This window comes from Epinephelus fuscoguttatus, linkage group LG22, assembly GCF_011397635.1.
Source record: "Epinephelus fuscoguttatus linkage group LG22, E.fuscoguttatus.final_Chr_v1".
NCBI lineage: Eukaryota > Metazoa > Chordata > Actinopteri > Perciformes > Serranidae > Epinephelus > Epinephelus fuscoguttatus.
Window position 1 is genome coordinate 26468949 of NC_064773.1, and position 19477 is coordinate 26488425.

The window sequence follows — 19477 nt, forward strand, 5'->3', positions numbered from 1 at the left end:
TACCTGTCAAGTGAGAACAAACGTGTGAGAGTGTGTGTGTTAAAGTACCTTGAGGTCTCGGTGTACAATTCCCATCTTGTGCAGGTAGTTTACAGCATCCAGGACTTGTCGGATCAACGTACTCGCATCCTTCTCTGTGTAGAAACCTTTTTCCACGATTCGGTCAAATAACTCACCGCCGGACACCCTGCAGAATAGGAAGGAGTGTGTGTATATCAGTGTATGTTTACTGAAAATATTAGCATGCATGCACACACTCTGCCAGGCACACGCACACACATGGCAGTAACCAGTAAAAGGCTTGGGGGGGTTGCTCGGTCAAGATTTCTGGTAATTTATGAGCTGTAGATGTTTCCAGCCAAGAGTGTGTGGAAGCTGTGAGCCATGTGCTACGACATACACACACTCATACACACAAAACACTCATATAGCCTGCAGCGTTTACCATAGCTTGTAACATGTTTATCTTATTTTTCAAAGTGGAATGAAAGTTGGAAAATGCGTTTGCCGTTATTCCTGGAAAGTATCCGTCCTCTCTTTGTACACAGTTCCCAGAATCCATGACTATTCCTTGGTTATCCCTTGATCAATATGAATCTGTTTTTTTAGATAGAACAGCAGCAGAAAAAGCTTTATAAAGGAACACTTAACCCCCCCTGATTACTCATCCAGTGTTATGGTGAATTTGTGAAGCAAACTGTTTTTCTCGCAGGCCTCCACAGTGAGTGACAAATCCAAAACTGGAAGTAGAGGGAGCTTTTAACAACAGTAAAACTATATCAAGACATCCTTTTAAAATCTCTCTCATGCTCACTGCCTCAGTGACTTAGTTTGTTAGTGTCATTATGTGATTTTGGTGAATCCAAACTGACTCTTTAAAACAAAGTCACACAATGACATAAAGTACAGATTGAGGCAGTGGTAGACCAGCAGCTCCTGTGTTCAGAGAGGTAAAATTACTCTTTTTGTCAATGGAGCATAGATAAGTTTCACTTTTAGTGCAGATGTCTGTCAAAAAGAGCTGTCTGTTTGAGAAGTGCTGAGTATATGATTAAATAAATGGGACTGAATGAGTTGTGTGAGTTTAACAGATATTTTGATATAATTTTGCCGTTGTTAAACACACACTCCTATCAGTTCATTAAGAATTTTCTCTGTTTTTGGATTCCTCGCTCAAAGTGGAGGCATGCAGGAAAAACAGTTCTCTTTGCAAAGTCAACCTAACACGGGGTGAGTAACTGATATACAAATAATCATTTGGGGGGTGAGGTGTTCCTTCAAGTAAATGATGGATCATGAAAAAGAACTCAATTGTGCAGGTGTGTGTGTGTGATTCTTGTCTCTGTATGCCATAAAGATGAAAATATTTCACATAATTCCAGTGCAGATGCTAAAAAATCTTAAAACATGCTGATTGGATTCAGAGATGAATTAATCTCATTATCATCGCAGCAGCACAATTTGGATAGTGATTTTTTGATCAAACAGTTGTTTTGCAGTGTCTTCACGGGAGAAATTATCAACCATTCTGGAGGAAAACAAAACAAAGTGAAAGAAGTCGAAGCTTCTGCCAAGGTTGGTAAAACATCCTGACATACTCTGCTCTGTGCGAGCAGAAGGAATGAAACCCATCAATGCTGGTTAAAAAAAAAAAAAAAAAAAAAAGACATAAAGAAAAGAAAACACTTAAAGAGGCTCATCTGTATTTTCTCCCCTCTGGCAGATTCTTTTATGACTCCAGACCACATGAAATGACTTGTTAAGGTGTACATACAGTGTGAAGAGATGGGAATTGGCTCATCATCTGACACAGACACATAGCTCCCCCTGCTGGAGGATAACATCTTTCTGCACCTCACTATATCATCTACTTTATATGTTATTGAAATTGTATTAATGGTCTCAGTTATTCCAATATTACTAGTAATAATAGTAGTGGTAGTAGAAGTAAAAGTTGTAGTACCAGGGTTAGAAATTAGCACCAGCCACCAGCCAAATTCTGGTCACATATGCAAATGGCTGCTAGATTTGCTTCACTCAGCAGCCAAAAAATACCATTAGTAATCTATTGAGTGGCTAGTGGATTTTGGAATCCACTAGCCACAGTGGAAGGGTGACAAAATAGTTTGTATCCAACTCTGTGTAGTACCACATCAAGCTTGTAGTCTTGTCTTTATAAAGCATGTTTATATTTTAAGCATAATGGACGGACACACACACACACACACACACACACACACACACACACACACACACACACACACACACAGGCATCCGCACATGAGCACTAATATACACTAGTGGCAACAACTGTGCACATAGAACACCACAGACACACAAGAATGCAGAAAGGCAAACGCGTGCATGCGCACACACTGTTGCACGGCGTATCTGAGGGGCGTCGTCACGGTGACGGATCAGATTAGAGCCTGTGGAAGTTTAACTCTAATGAAGTTGCTGAAAAAAAAGAGATCAGAATTAATTGCTAATCCTCTCTCTCTTCAAAGAGGGCAGCCACTTGTTCAGTTTCAGAGGCAGTCATGTCTGGGAATGACAAGAAAGGACTAAACACACACACACACACACACACACACACACACACACATACGCACACACACATGGCAAAAGGGAGATCAGCCACCAGGCTGCATGGTTGCGTAAGCGTTTGCGTAAGGAGACCATGGCAATCAGACAGGAGCACCCACACAAGAACACATGGACACACACGTACACACAAGCACACACATACAGATGCGAGGGCAGGACCACATCCACACGCACACAGATAAAAACATATTAAAAGCAAGCACACACACACCCGCACACACAGACTCACTAAGACAAGCATGAAAAACCCAAGGATACACATACAAGGTCACACACCGACACGCTCACTCAGATCAAAGACAAACACTTACAGCACACACACAATTAACACAAAGTCACACACATACACACAGTCAGTCAAATAAGGCTGAGGGGTTGTGGAATTACCTCACATCACCTCCTCATTTGATACATGATTAAAAAAAAAAAAAAAAAAAATCTCTAAACGTCCAATATCAGGAAGGTCAAAGGTCATGGCACCCTGACATTTCATTAATGTCCTAGGCTGTGCCCAAAATCATTCCCTGTTCACTGTAGTGCACATTTACTAACCACAGTATTTTTTGAGTGTCCCTATTCTATATGTAATATGTATGCTCTACATATTGCTGTAAAAACATGTTTATGGCACGTATGATTATAACAATCCCACAATGCAGCGTATCTCAGGCAATATATTGATATTAAAAATGATAATGATTATAAGTGTCCATCTCAATTTACTGCCCACTATCTATTATATAGGGAGGAGTGAATGAGTGAACAAGGGAGTGACTTCAGACACATCTCCAGTATACATGCAATCAAGGATGCACATGCAGCCAGTGTCATACTGTAGCACCGGACATTTTCTGCATTTAGAAGAAACTTCATGGAAAACAACACAATCATGTTTTTAAAGCAAATCCATGCGGAACACTTGTCCTGCCTTTTTTTTGTACAGCATTAAACACTAAAAATTTTAGCTGTGACCTTTAAAGGCCCTCCACAGCCACTGTCCATCCACACAGGTGTTTTCACTTGTTGAAGCTGATTAAAGCTCCTCTGAGCACTGTGTGGGTGTGTACAGACTGTGCTTTCAGTAGGTGGGCTCCAAATCTGACCGGAACAGTGCTGGTTTGTGCTGGTTGGGTGTGGTTTCAATTCAGCACAGAATTCGGCACATGCTGCTTATGCTGACCTGAATCAGCGACACTGCGTAAATACAACACAATGTCATCCACAGCACTGTAAAAACATAAACTAACTGACGTGCCAGTGCTGCCAAACTACACAGCCTCTTAATCTCCCTGGCTTTAGTAAGTTTTGTTGCACCTGTCACGCTGGGAAAGCTCTCATTCTTAATGGCTCGTAAAGTTTGCTGACCTTACCTAATAGCCCTTTTTCACAGCAGTCATTTTAACTTGTCATATAGCACAGGTCTTACTAATAACATTAAGAAATAATCATTATTATAAATAATAATTATCAAAAACTAATGTCATTCTTGTTGTTTGTCTGTTTATTTTTTAAACCTTCATAACTTCCTGACATTTCAACAGGGTATGCAGTATATGACAATACTTATTTAAAAAACAAAACAAAACAAAAGCACATTTAAGCCCCTTAAAGCTCCTGTATTTTACTGTCTCTCTCTACTGTTGCCGGTCGGCTTTTTATTGGTCCTGTAACGTTATCCCCATCACTTGCAGTCATCTTCCTCAGCTCAGTTGCCTGTTCCACCAGCAGAGACTGACCTCTGGTGGCACATACTGTGCACTACACCACCTTAATACAGCATCTGTGTTAAGGCGTAAGTGTCTATATTTTTTAAGGTATTGAAAATTATACTGTGAGGATTTCTAAATACCCTGATACACTATAATACCGCTCAAGCCTAGTTGGGCTGTTTCAGGATGTACGGTTTTATTGCAATGCCATAAACTGTTGTACATTAAAAAAATGTACATTACAAAACAATTAATGATGGTTCCATCAAGTGTCCCAGTAAGTCATGACAATGTGACAGTTAGTCAACATGCACAACACCAGGACCTTGAAACTGAAGCAGCTAAATAAAATTCAGCCATCATTTATCACATTGATTACACCAGGGCTTTTCCTCCAGTGACATGTCCACATGTCTTGTGTGAAAAAATCTACACTGTACCCTCTTCAACCTGAGAGGAGTGTGATCAGCCAGAATGAGTAGAAACACCTGTGTAGGTGTGCTGGGCTTTAAATTATAATACATTATACATTATGAGATTTAAATTTGTCATGCTTGCTCACAGCACAAACATGTTACTGGGGAGAGATTCATCTCTTTTTTCCAACTATTGATGAAATACTTTGAGATATTAACATTTCCCCTCCCCCCTTTCCCGTTTCACCATCCCCTCATCCATCTCTCCTCCGTCAGCTCATCTGTTTAGAGGCAGGCAGTCGTATCGCTCTCTCGAGGCGATGGTTGTGCATCATGCCTGACAGCAAGCCTTATTTTCAAGCATGCGTGTGTGTGTGTGTGTGTGTGTGTGTGTGTGTGTGATACATGCTGTTCTCAATGGCAGAGATGAAGAACCATCACAGTCTTGGGACCTGACTAACTAATCACAATTGCCCCACTGTCCCTAAGGCTGCACTTACACCTCCCGTTTGCGTTCTGTTATCCGGTCAATGATTGTTCACAGGAACACTTAAATCAGATTAAGGCATTTCTGCGGAAACTGTCATGTAAACACTATAATTGCACTAACTATTAATCTGTGCAAACATAACTTGATTTACACAGCCAGTCATTAAGCTATTGACCAATAATAAGATCTTATCTGACCATTTGCTCTTGAATTTGTGTATGCACCAAGTAAAATAATGGACACCAATAAAAATTCTTTTGCTTCTTCGTTTGTAGAATTCATATAATTTGCCTATAGATCACCTCACATCCTTCCATCAGTTATTATCCAGGGTCGCAGGAGCAGCAGGCTAAGCAAGGTATTCGATCCGTTCCTCTCCCCAGTAACCCTTTCTATCTTATCCTGGGGTATTCCCAGAAGGGATGAAATATATAACCCCTACAGCATGTTCTGGGTCTACCCCAGGACCTCCTACGAGTTGGACATGTCTGAAAAACCTCTAATGGGAAGCGGCCAGGAGGCATCTTGATCAGATGCCTGAACCACCTCAACTGGTCCCTTTACAACATGAAGGAACAGCAGCTCTACGCTGAGCTCTGGATTCCTGGGCTCCTACCGCTACTCTTCTGATATCCAAATATATATAATATGGCAAATGTATACAAAATACATATAGGTCTGAACATCATAATTGATGATTTGTTGATAATTTGTCTGAAATTCTTAATTGGGACAGTAGAATTTTGTAAAATGTCAAGACAGTATGATCATATCCTCGACATGCAATTTGACCAACAGTCGATATATGCTAATAGCCAAGAGTTGCCCTGCTGTACTAGAGTTTGTGTGTTTGGGAGCTTGTTGACGAAAAAACAACCCATACATTGGTTTTAAAGCCTTTACTGCTGCTTTAGGTTTTCTATGGATGAATGACAACAAAAGGAGAATCACTAAAGATAAAATACACACAAAAACTATTCTAATTAGTTAGATTATACCATATCTATGAATTTTCAATATATCCTGTCTGATGTTTAATGATAGCCTCATCATAGTCAGATGCTGCATACTGTCTTATGGATTTCTTAGACCAGTTTCTCTCTACACTACATGTGTTTTTATCTTCACTAATATGTAATTCCCAAATACAAACAGCATCAATATAAGGCCCAAGTTGCACTCGGTTGCATCGATTTTCATGGCAGCACGGACTGATTGCCTCCCCGCGGTTGAGGTTACGTAAGAAAAGCTGTGATGAACAGGAGCGAGGAAAGCTCTGTCAGACTGCATCGATCCACCATGCCGCAATTACACAGAAAACATTCAAAAATCCACATTCCTAAATGAGATTCCTGACATCTCAGTAAACGCACATAATTATAACAAATGAGGTTACTTATTACAGTAGTGATTGGTACAAATTTATGCAGCAGAGTGTCCCAATTTCTGCTTCATGTTTGCTGAAGCACTGATGACACTTTGCTGTCACCAGTTACAGCTGATGATGGACACAAATGCTTTCTGTTTCACGATGAAGCTACTGCATGCAGCATAAGGAAGAGCAGCCTGCAGCACTGAGGCCAGATGAAAAGAGAGACTGAGCTACTCTCTTCTGGTGCTTTTACACCGAGTCCTCTATATTTTAACATATTTTTCACAGCAAATCATTTCTTTCATTGATTCTCCATCTGAACATAAGACATGCAGAATCTTAAAACAGCACCGTGAATAGTCAAAAAGAATAAGAAGTGGCACAGCAAAAATGTGAGTTATACCATCAACAAAGGTACTCTGGATGATGATGAACATTACTGAGTTATAGTTTAATTTAAGCTGTATTTAAGCTGCTGCGTTTCTGGCCAACTGATAAATGTAGGTCTGGTATTCACTTTCCATTCAGCTAAGAGATACTAAAACATAGGGATGCACTGATTGCTGATTTCTTGGCTGATACTGATGTTTAAAATTACAAGTTGGCCGACAGCATATGTTTTTTTCTTCTTTGTTGTAGTTGTTTATTTTATTTTTGTTGTTATTTATTCCCTCATTTGTGCCAGGGAAACAAGGAACTCTACTATCATTTTTACATCGCTGTGAAAACATCAACAAATTTCACTTTCAAACAACTGTATTTATTCAAGTTATAATTTACATTCGCCTAATACTTATTTTTACTGAACAGAGATTGAATGCATGATAATGCAACTCAATGCAACCTTTGTTTGCTATTAGCTTACAGCTCACTAGCTCTCCACCTGCCGATATTAACACGGATTTGTTCACAATGTAGCATTATCAGCGAAAAAAATAGGGTGCATCCCCTGACGTGTTAACAGTGAAATTACTGTGTCAGTTTTTCCTGAAGCCATCCAGGGGAAGATCTCTGTTCATATCAAACACGTTTAGTCAACAAGGCGATGCTTAGCCGATACTGACTGGCTTATAAATGGGCCATTCTTTAGGAGCGCTGTTGGAATACATATATATATTGCTCCACAATCTTGCAACACAGAGTGTACTCATTTAAAGTGAAACCTTACTATTCGTTGCACTGGGTCTAAAGTTCCTCTGCAGCAGCTGCTCCTCTCATTCATTGATCTGATCTGATGTGATCTATTATCCACCCTATGACTCAAACCCCCACAAACTGCTGCAGAGGAAATAGAGGAACTCATGAAGAGTTAATGAAGAGTTAATATAGTGATCTCATTTCCTGTCAATGAGAAAAGTAATTAGTGCCGCTTTAAATCTGAATTAATTGAATTTCTGGCGACCTTGAATCAGAGAAACAAGCTGTAAATGGAACATTGACATACTTTAACCTTATGGTGGTGAACATGTTAGCAAGCACTTGCTTATTTAGACATTCACAGGACACTGAGCAACATCTCTTCATTTAGAGCTAATCTGGTGTGCACCAACTCCTGAGGGAAATATATTGATCTTTAGCTGCTAAATTTTCCACTGTGTTCACTAGGTAGCTGCTTACTTTGTCTGTCTGTCGCGCAGGGAAGGTAGTGCACAGTGGGTTTAGTGGGTTCCAAATTTTTTGCTGAATGTGAAAAATGCTGATGAGCGCAGTGAGACTAAAAGAAAACAGTGAAGCTGTGAGCCGTAAAACCAAAACAACAAGCTGGAAGATGCTAAAATGTACAGCTAAGGCTAACTGCTGTATCATATGATACTTGGTGGGTTCATCAGTTTGACCAACCCCTTTCACATTACGTTGTTAATGTAAAAATATCAATGTGACTTTAATTCCATTCATGGAAGACAAATGGTGTTTTGCATGAGCTAGTTCAATGTTCAATGCATTTCTTAAATTTGTTTTATCTTTGTTTTATCGTCAGACAGTGTGAAATATGGTCGATAAAGACAAACAGCATCTTGTTTGTAATATGATTTGCTGTTAAGGTGTTGATATATTTATTAAATTCAACCCAGCGGATAAAAATACACTTTACAACTGATGTTTTGCAGCGTTCCAAATCTTTCACGCTAATAATGCCACCCGCTGCAATTCTCAAGGTCCCCCTGAAATGTTATAACCTAGGTGTTACCTTTGACACTGTTACCATAGAAACTGATCTACATTGCATGAAAAAGGAAAGAAAGATGAAAAAAGTAAAAAATGCAAGTGAGCAGGCGAAAGACAAGAGGTGATGGCGATGGAAATAAAGTGTGAGAGGAGAGGAAAGGAAGCAATGAAGTGAAAGAAGCACAGATGGTGTGAAAGAGAGGGAGGAGTACAGGAGGACGAAAGAGCAGAGGTCGGGTCTTTCCTGTTAATGTCTCTGTCACAATTTTTTTTAAATTAAAACTGTCTTTTGCTCTGAAAGCAGCTCCTTTAATTCATCGAAATGACTGGTATGAAAAACACAGTGAGAGCAGTAAAATGAAAGCAGTTTTTACAGTCAAAACCTCTTGGGATGTTGATTTATTGACTCTGCTGTACAGTATAGCAGAAGTAAGTACAGAACCAACAGCATTCATAATAGACTCAATTGCTGCCCAGAGACAGAGAAAGTGCATCAGTGATACCAAGTAGTATTTCTTTAAAGCTTCGACCTAAAGTGATGAGATCCTATTTTTGCAATCTTGGATAAAATGGAAAAATCTTCAGCTGTAATTTTGGTGGTAATCACCTTACACATCAGTCATGTTATCTCTCTTTAATAATGTCTAGTGAGAGAATTTCAAGCTGCAATTAGTCCTTGAGCATGATTAACTATACATAAAAACCACAGCTGCCTATTTAACAGTAAAGCTAACATTGAATAGGGATTATCACTTCCCTCTCATGTGACCAACAGTAGTAAACCCAATAAACAGGTGGTGGCTGGCAGCCAGGAAACTGCTAATTGGTTTATTCATGACAACAGGAAACTCCATCAAAAAGTTAATATAGAAGGTAAACAGCTTAATCAGAATAAAACCTTCGGCTGCAGTCTGGCCAATGGAGGGATTTTAGGTGACGTAACACGCATCGCAGCAGACGTGTTGGAGGACCTTCAACTCTGTGAAAAGCTGAATATGTTTCTTTCATTTACCATCTGAGTGTCTGAAAAGAGCCAGCTTACTGACTCTGTGACCCTGCTCTACTTGTGCTGTTGTTATACTATGTTTTGGCATTTAGCTTTAACTTGTAATTACCACCTGTTGCCTCAAAGACTGCTGTTCAACAAAAGTAAAAAAAAAAAAAAAAAATTGCTTTAAAGCATTTTGGATCTGACGTGTTTTCTTGGCCTTTGGTTGATGATAGTTCTGCTACAAATACAAATGTTCTCAAATGACAATATTGTTACCTTTTAAAGGGACAGTTCACCTTAAAATAAAAAAATACGTACTTTCCCTCTTAACTTTAGTGCTATCTATCGATCTAGATTGTTTTGGTGTGAGTTGCCGAGTGTTAGAGATACCGGCTGAACTAGATTGCACTTGGCTTGTACTACATCACCTATCTTACCACTGTGTGGAAGGAAGCGTTCATCCACTGCTAGCTCATCTGGCATCACTGAGCTAGCTAACATTAAAACTCAGCCAAGGAGGACCCCATTAAGTTTTACATCTCACGCTGTCACGTCCATGAGTAGATGCACACTTCCTTCTGCAGAATGATACAGTTTACGGGTGTAGTTTGGTAGGAAGCAAATACATGAAACTGCTCACAACAAGGTCTGTAGATTATCTTGAGTAACCAGTCATGATTCCTGGAAAGAGACATTACTGTTGAGTTTTTCAGAATACATTTTTTGGTGCTTTGAGCACCACAAGCTGAGTGCCATTTAGTTTCATTATATTCAAGAGAAGGCAGACATCTCTACGGCCGATATCTTCAACACTTAGCAACTCACACCAAAACAGTCTAGACCGATAAATAGCACTACAGGTAAGAGGACAAAATATGTATTTTTGATGTGGGGTGAACTGTCCCTTTAAGTATACATTAATAGGGAAATAATTTTCCTAATGCCTTAAGCCACTGCAGTTTTCTTTAGATGGCTTCCTTTAGCCTGGATTGAAAATGTCACTGCTGCCGAACATAAATACCATTAAATACCAGTGATGTCAGATAAAGCTTCCGTTATCAGATGAGGTCTGACGTAACTACTTTATGTCACAGTAACCTATTTAGGAGACAAATCTTATCAACTGATTACTGGGAATGTTACTACTGTACAGCCACACCACTGCAGCCTGTTAAAACTCTCTGTTTCTAACACTTTACCACTAACACTAACATGTTTGCCAGTTTTTCTCCACAGTTGTTACTATTAAAATTGTGATAAAATGTAAGCCTGTAAGTTCCCTTGGTTTGTCTGTCTTTTAAAACACATGCTCTGCTTGCTGTAAACCTTTGAGAAGACCAGCAATTACTGGTCCATCATCACAAATGAAGTGTATTATAAAGAATATGTAAATCCCCATTACGGCTAAAATCTGCAGGTTTAAACAAGTGACTTGTTATTGATTATGTCACACTGCTGCAACATCAACTCTTACATCATAGTGAATAGGATTACTCCATTCAGTCTTTAGTAATTGAAGAAGTCCATGGAATTTTCTTGAATCTTCTACAGAATCTCTTTAATGTCAAGCAAAGTAAAATGTTAGCTTTAACTCAAGAGTTTATCCCTCAATCAAATCTAAAAAGTAGTGATTTCACAGTGTCATAAGACAAAACTTCTCCTGTATCTTGTACTTTTTTCAGAGTTGGCGTAGAGGGACCCACGTGAGGTAGGCGAACACATAATTTGCCAACGTCAGATAAACAGTAAACATAGCCACTGTTGTGTAATCCACAGACCTGAACTTGACTAAAATGTTTCCAGTACAAGTGCCAAACTTCCAGTCCAACGTCTCCTCTTATGTAAGCAGCAGCAACCTTGCAGAGGAGGTTAGTAGGGCACCCATGGGTGAACCACGGGCCATTCTGCTTCCCTCTACAGCTGACCATCAAAGCAGAGATGCTGCTGATGTAATCGAGGCCTTGTAGCTGTGTGTTGTGTTTTTGCGTGTGTGTGGGCGGACGGGTGGGCTTTTTATGTGTGTGTTAATGTGTGAGATGTTGTCGTCTCAGTAGAGCTGTCATTGAAATGAAAAGTGTGCATGTGTTTGTGTGTGGTGATGGGTGGGCAGAGGAATAAGATTAAAAGTGTGAGAAAGACAGAAATATGAATCTCTGGTTCATAAGTAGTATTTTATGAATAATGCAAGAAAATATTGTAGTTTTAACAAATTGCTCTGTAAACTACCAACTACTGAAATTAGAAATAAGAAAGTTGTACTCTGATTTCATCAACTGAGAAACTGCTCTTTGTAAAGATCTAATGTTCCTGTTTCAAAAATACAATATTACCAAAAATCAATAAATCTATATTGGACATAAAAAACATAAACCAATGAAACTTTTTTTCCCCCTTTCACCAGACCAGAGTCTAGTTTGGGCCATGTTCTAACAATGCTGTATACTACAGTACCCATAATGCAGTTATCAGCATCCACAGGCCTGGTTGTTCTCTCCTATGGGGGACCACTTCAACACTTGGTGGAAAGTTAAAAGCTGAGTCATACTGCTCTGCATATTTAGTAGAAAAATGCCTGAGAACCACAACATTCTTATAAATAAGTCAGGAAGCACTCACATTTAACTTCACAAGAAAACTTCACCTTTCAGGGGAACTTGCTTTTAGGGTTCGAAAGAGACCTTTTTGTGCACCACATTAAATCAAAGTTGCTGATCATAGCTTAAAGGGGACGTACAGGATTACGCTTAGTTTTGGGTTCATACTTGTATTTAAGGTTTCTACAAGAACATGTTTACATGCTTAAATGTTCAGAAAAACATTTTATTCTACTCAAATTGTTTGTGCTGAAACACTTGTATGCACCCTTTGTGTGAGACGTTCTGTTTTAGCACCCGTCTCAAGACCCCCTTGCAAAAAAAGCAAATCTGCTCTGATTGGTCAGCATTTCAGAGTCTTTTGTATCTTGGATATTATCTTGTATAGAAACACTTTCTCCTGTTACAACTGGACATGTTTCAGCAGGAATATAATTTGAAATCAGGGAAAATTTAATATCGGCAACCAAGTTTAGATGTTTGCTTGACATTAGCATGTAGCTACATGTAGCACTTGCAGTAGTGTGCCTGGAGCCATGACCATACAAAGAAATCTGCCTTGACGTGATGTTTGATTGTAGCCAAAGTAGAAAAACATTTTAAACAGAATACTCAGAATGATCTGAAGCCAAAGGTTTTGCTCACAGGGATTACATTTAAATACATTTACCTCCTTATTTGAAACTCTGACATCATTTAATATGAACATCCAACATTGTAACATTAAATATATGACAGAAAATAAGTGTACATGTTGCACAGATAGTTGCAGCTTGCCCCTAGGTGGGTAGTTTGAAACAATCCCTGCCTCTGAAATGTGCACTTCCTCCAAAGCCTGTACCTCCAGCTTGTAACAAAGGCTTTCTGTTAAAAACATTAAGTCTAGGGCGTCCTGGTGGCCTTGAAGTTGAATGCAATGTCCAGCTGAGGACTTTTGCTACACATCATTTCATCCTATCATTCTCCTATCATTTTCTAAAATGTCCAAGCTGAAATAAGCCTGATGACACAGTCAGGTTTATTTTTTCAAGTTCCCTCCAAAGCCACAGAAGATGCTATACAAGTGTTTTGACAGAGTAAGTAGTATTGGTACAGGTAAAGTGAACTTCATGTGTAAATTGAGTGGACTAAGTTTCAGCACACAGCTCACTATTACTAGATCACCTGATTAAACGATCTCCCAGGGACACATGCAGGATTCTGGGGTCTGTTTTCTCACCAACTATACTGAACAACAAAGCTCAAGTAGAAAGCAACAACAACAAAAAAAAAGAACATAAAACTTCAACTCACAGCTGCATGATCAGGTAGAGGTGGTCAGGACTCTCATAGATATCCTCCAGTGCCACAATGTTCTCATGCTTGATCCTGCAAAGCAAAGACAATCCATCAGTAAGGCGTTTATTTCAACATTTCTTACATCGGAGGCTCTTCACCTTTTTTGTGTCAAGAACCTTGAAATTGATACACATTAGGGTCATGGACCCCAATTTGATAGGATTTTGCTTCAGGGACCTCCATTACTCATTGTCCAAGGGTTTGGGATTGTGGGGGGTCTGAGGATCATCTACCAAGAAATTTTGAGCATCAAACACTTCATTTCATACATTCAAACACTTCATTTCATACAATTTCAAACAACATTTGCCTTTTGTGCATACATTTATGGTGAAAAAGGTACTTCCTGTTTCAACTGTGCATAATGCTTCAACTTCTTTCTGTTTTTTTGGCAGATTGCAACCAGAGCTTTTGAGGTTTTATACTGCCACCACCTATTTTATTGGCATTTATAGGCCTTGTTGTATCTATGAGTTGCATTCTAGCCGTTCGTCAAATTGAAAGTACTATTACTACTTTCATGCTTTTACTAGGGGGTACAAATACACATGTTCTACACATTGAGGGGGCTGTGACCCCTGCCTCCCCCCAAAATCTACACCTATGCTTATGTCTCTTATTTGGGCACTTGCAGTGAATTAAATAGTGAAGATAAACTATTTCTCATTTTTCTGGGGAACCCCTGGAACTCGGACGCCTGCTTGAGAACCAATGTCTTACATCACACAATAACTTATCAATAGAACTAAAAGACATTTTATCTTGGGATGCATGATAATATTGTCACGTCACTGATATCGGCCAGTATTAGAATGACCCAACATGCTTCTTCTTGTTTAGCACAGTGAATGAATGTTATATTCATTGAAAAGCACTGTATTTCATGTCTCCATCTGTTGGCGGGCCATCATGATAAGAGTATTCATGCATAATATGATGTTTCTGCTACAGAAGAGACTTGATGATCACTAACATCAGGTCAGCCAAATAAATTGTTATATATCAGCATATTGGATATCGGCGAAAAAATCCAGTATTGTGCATCCCTAATTTAATCCTAACCATTGCTGTTTCATCGCAAACATTTTGCTTCCCTATTAATTTGCTGCCACATTAATACACATGGGAGATAATCCAGAGTAATACTCAGATAGCGTTATATCTAGTTTGGCAATCCAGACGTCAGTATCCAAATTTCTCAAGGTCTATTTAGTAGCATTTTTGGAGGATTTAATCATATTACATGATTCATCTGCAAACAGTGTGTCCAGTTGTCATGGAAATGTAGATGTTTACATTTCCATGTAATCTATTTCTTGCCCAGTTGACAGCAAACACCATCACAGATGAAACAATGTAAGCCTGTAAGAATGTCTGAAGGCCTGTTGACATCTGAAGGAGACTGAGCGATGCTGTTAAAAGCTCTAAAAAAAAACAGGGAGTAAATCAAAAATAAACTTTTGCACTAACATTTTTGTTTTCTCTCGGCACAAATTCTTCAGGGATTTGCGCTGCCAACCTTCCAATCACAGGGGGCCATTTTGCCTAAAACCCATTTTCATCCTCCCCTCACTCCTTTGCTCATTTCTGTCAGCTCTCTCCTGATTTCTCCATGGTTACGGCTCTGTGATGAGGGTGTTTCCATCCTTGTGCGTGTGTATGTGTGCGCCTGTGTGTGTAGGTGTACATTCGTTATCCTAACACCTCATACCTTGTAGAAACACGATTGATTTTGTGTGTGGGTGTGTGGGTTAATCATCTTTTTCATTGTGAACAGAGGTAATTCCCCCTGGTCTATCTCTCTCTCTCCCGCTTTCTCTCTCTCTCTCTCTCTCTCTCTCTCTCTCTCTTTCTCTCTCTCTCTCTCACACACACACACACACACACACACACACAAACATAAACATGCAAGAATGCACAGCAGCAGGTGCGCAGGTGAGCATCTAACACTTATTATGGAGCGTGCGACCTCTGTGACGCCAGGCAGGCGATGAACCGCAGAGCTGAGACGTGACTCATACACACACATACACACACAGGCATGCAGGTAGAAAAAGGATAATGTGTATGTATTTAAACCCTGCCTGAGATAATGAGGAGAGCGTAATGGAAGAGGAGAGCCAGGATGCATTCAGAAAAGCCCCCTCATACATTACTGGCTTTATGCTACCGCTAGTTGGTCTCATTCATACATTTCTCTTTCCTCTGTTACTGCTGCACAGATCAAGCTGACAGATGTAATAGGTGGCATTTTTATTTCCTTTTTTTATCTTTTTAAATATATTATATAACATTAGCTCTGGCGTGAGCTGAAATGGTTGATTAACTGTTTAGTTAGTGAGTAATTATTAAGCCATTTGTGAAGTAAAATTGATAAACATTCTCAAATTTCAGCAAATATTTGCTGCTTTTTTTGTTTGATATAATTGTTAATTAAATACCTTCAAGATTAGACTGTTCTAAACTATTCATTATTTCCTATGGTATAACAAGAAGACTTTGCAGTGTCTATTGTGGTACAATTTCTGAAAGCTAATAAGACTACTGATTTGCACGCTGGCTATTTTTGCACTCAGGCTGAGACACTCCCTGGGAATTCTGTACCATGGGAAATAAGAAAGAAATGTCAACTATTAGGATGATGCTGTTGGCCTCTACCTTCTGTTGTACAGGCAATGTTGTCAGCGTGTGTGTTCCTCTAAATTCAAACAAAATTTCTCAATTTTTCTTTATTTTTGTAGAATTCTTTCCACCATCTACCATCACAAGATTCTCTGAAAGCTCCGTTTGCTGTGGAAGAACATCATCCTCTTCCTGATTGTGCCATAAAGTAATCTGTCAGATTTCCCTCCAAAGCCGCCCCGGTGTCTCACAGCGTACGAGCTGATAGAGACTGCCAGTCTGCTCACTTAGACTCTCATTTGTTTACAGTAATGACACTCATTTGTCTGAATAAAAGTCTACGCCTCTCCTTCATTACTGGAAGCAAGTCTCATTTTCTCTAACTCTACACTCTACACAGTGTAGCCAAATGAACAAATGTATTGTATCTAATAGAATAATACATCTGTATTGTCAATGCACACAGAAGCCCAACAGTTGGTTTTGTTTTTACACTTTACCTCCCTTGCATGTTACTAGCTGCTTACACTGACAAACCATCTAGTTATTCCCATGGTTCTGTGTTAAACACTGGATGATGTGTCCAAACATGGCAGCTCATGCGTTCCAGTTGAAATCTGCTCACCTGCAACACATGTACAGAAAATAACCACGAGTGTTGGTGTCTTTTTCTTTGTCTCTCTTTCTGTCTGGCCGACTGCTAGAACACATTCAAGCCATAACAATAATGGCAATGTGACTCTAGGTGGATGGTTCTGATGGACTGAATCATAACTTTCTTAATATTGTTTTCTAATATGTGTGATATGGATAGCTTATTAGGTCTTATTAAGCAATCCTGTTTTTTAAAATACATTTTGAAAAAAGAGCCAGGGGAGTAAAACTTTCTAGATAAAATGTTCAAGATTAAAGTCATAAATTAGCTTAGATAGTTTCTCAAATTAAAGTTAATGAGGCAAAAATTTTTTTTGTTTTTTTTTGTCAAGGTCTCACATTGCTTTACTTTGCAACGTTCCACCTCATCACAGTACAGATGCCTCTGCTTGCTGTGTATAATGCCTGCTCTGGATAGCCATATGAAATTATGCCTTGCAATCAGATTTAGCAATGAATACTAAGAATTTTCACTATATTATCACAAGCATCCATTTTGGAGAGACTTTGCCATTAATTGGGCCTATTCATGAGAAAACAACACAGTAGTTTGGATGAGGTAGCAGCTTTGTGCATCCATGATGAAGAGACAGTGTAAATGTAATTTATTACTGTTACGGCCACCGCCACCGTACCCCTGCCTCATAGTCTAACTTGATGTATAGTTGTGTGTTTCATGCTGAGCAGGCTGTGTGATCCCCTGCATCTGATTGGCTCACGCTGAGGAGGTGTGCCTTCCCCCCACCTTCCATCTCCTGGCCGCGTCTCCATCGTTTGGATTGGCACGGTACCACATCAGCTCCACCAATCCCCAGGCTGCAGTTGAGGAGCAAGGCTATATAAGCCTCGGCCAGATCATCAATTGGCGCGGCTGTAGTGCAGCTTGCCAAATGTGTCTTGTGGCATTAACTTGAATGATTGTAGTATATGAATGATAGAAGTATATGAGGCACTAGATAGATAGGACTGGGCTAGGTAAAGTAAGGTTCAATAACTGATTGCACTAACGATACTGATAGGTATCTCTCCTGTTTAGACACACTAGGTTAAGGGGTGCTGCTCTAATTGTGTTATGTTTTGAACCAGTCAAGAGTTAGTTAGCCATTTTGTTTCTTGCTTTTGATTTATTTAGTCTCCTTATTAATACTCTAGTTTTGGTTCTATTTGTTTCTTTAAGTTGAGCAGCATCCATCAGCCTTTTCCTTTAGCTTCACCTCACAATTTCTGTTTGTCAAACCTTGTTTAATAAATAATTTTACTTCTACCAATTACAACTGGTTTATGTTGCTTCCCTTTTCCCACCATGAGCTAGGGGTCGTAACAATTACTGATTATTCTTTAAGGGTAATATTATTACTTTACTCTTTACTTATTGTTCTCTGCCAACAGTAATAAGTTACACCACTTATTAAATTACTTTTCCTTTACACCCAACAAAATTGTTTATTGAGTCCTTTCTCCTCAAAATTCAGACTTAAAGATTCCATGTGACGGGGCGTCGGTGGCTTAGCGGGTAGAGCAGGCGCCCCATGTACAAGGCTGTTGCTGCAGCGGCCCGGGTTCGGATCCAGCCTGTGGCCCTTTGCTGCATGTCATCCCCCCCTCTCTCTCTCTCTCCCCCTTTCATGTTACCTGTACTGTCCATTAAAGGCAAAATGCCCCAAAAAATATCTTTCTGAATTTCAGGGTAATCTCCTAAATCATCTGTTGACTGTGACTGCTATTTTTTAAGTTAACTGTGGAGATAGGGAACATTTCAACCACCATATACCCAGCTATTAGCTTCATGAGTTCTTTGTAGCTTGTAGCCTGCAGCTGTCCACGATTAACATCCAGTTTAGCCAGTCTAGGGCTACAGCTATCCTCCGCACCTTTGGTGGGGTGCATAGAGTGTGCCAGTAAACCCGGAACTCTGTTAGCGCTTTTAGCACTTCCGATTCTCTCGTCTAAAAGTCAATACATTTTTTGAATGGGATTTGGTAAAATGCCTCAAATAAGGTCTGTGGTTAACAAAAGCTTAAGTGAGTTTCAGGTTTTGTTCCAAGACATAAAACATGTCAGTAAATACCCTACTTGTGAATTTTGAAGCTTTTACGTGTCGTAAAAAAGGCAGTTGCTAACAAGTTGCTCAATACGACTACAAACCCTGTCGGGGACATTAAACGTCATCACCCCCAAATAGGCGAGAGTGCTGGCAGTCCGCCATTACAGTTTCTTATTTAGCTTAAACAGTCCGATTTCCCCATTATACAATGTTTTTAAAATAAAGCGGCCGAAATCAGTTGAAAGCTTAGTGGCGGTGACGTCAAGAGTCATGCAACCGTCATGTAGTCCGTTAAAGCCTAACGTAAGCTTTTTACTTCTGGCGATTGCGTTTAAGCTTCAAATGCGATATGAAAGGTGTTCATATGTGAAGATTATCTCACTGAACAAAACCTGTAAGTATCATAAACTTGTGTTAGCCACAGAGCTTATTTTCTGACATAATCCAAAACGCAATACAAAAATCACATTCACT

The 19477-nt window shown here is 39.5% G+C and overlaps 1 protein-coding gene across 1 annotated transcript in view; it reads right to left on the reverse strand.

The window, feature by feature from the left end:
- The window catches only part of camk1da (calcium/calmodulin-dependent protein kinase 1Da), an 86702-nt gene that overhangs the window by 25529 nt on the left and 41696 nt on the right, over positions 1-19477 (reverse strand). The window contains exons 3-4 of the mRNA XM_049566722.1: positions 13639-13713; positions 49-187 (exon numbers count right to left, since the gene is read on the reverse strand). Coding sequence (XP_049422679.1) covers positions 49-187; positions 13639-13713 — 214 coding nt within the window. The remainder of the gene's footprint in view (positions 1-48; positions 188-13638; positions 13714-19477) is intronic.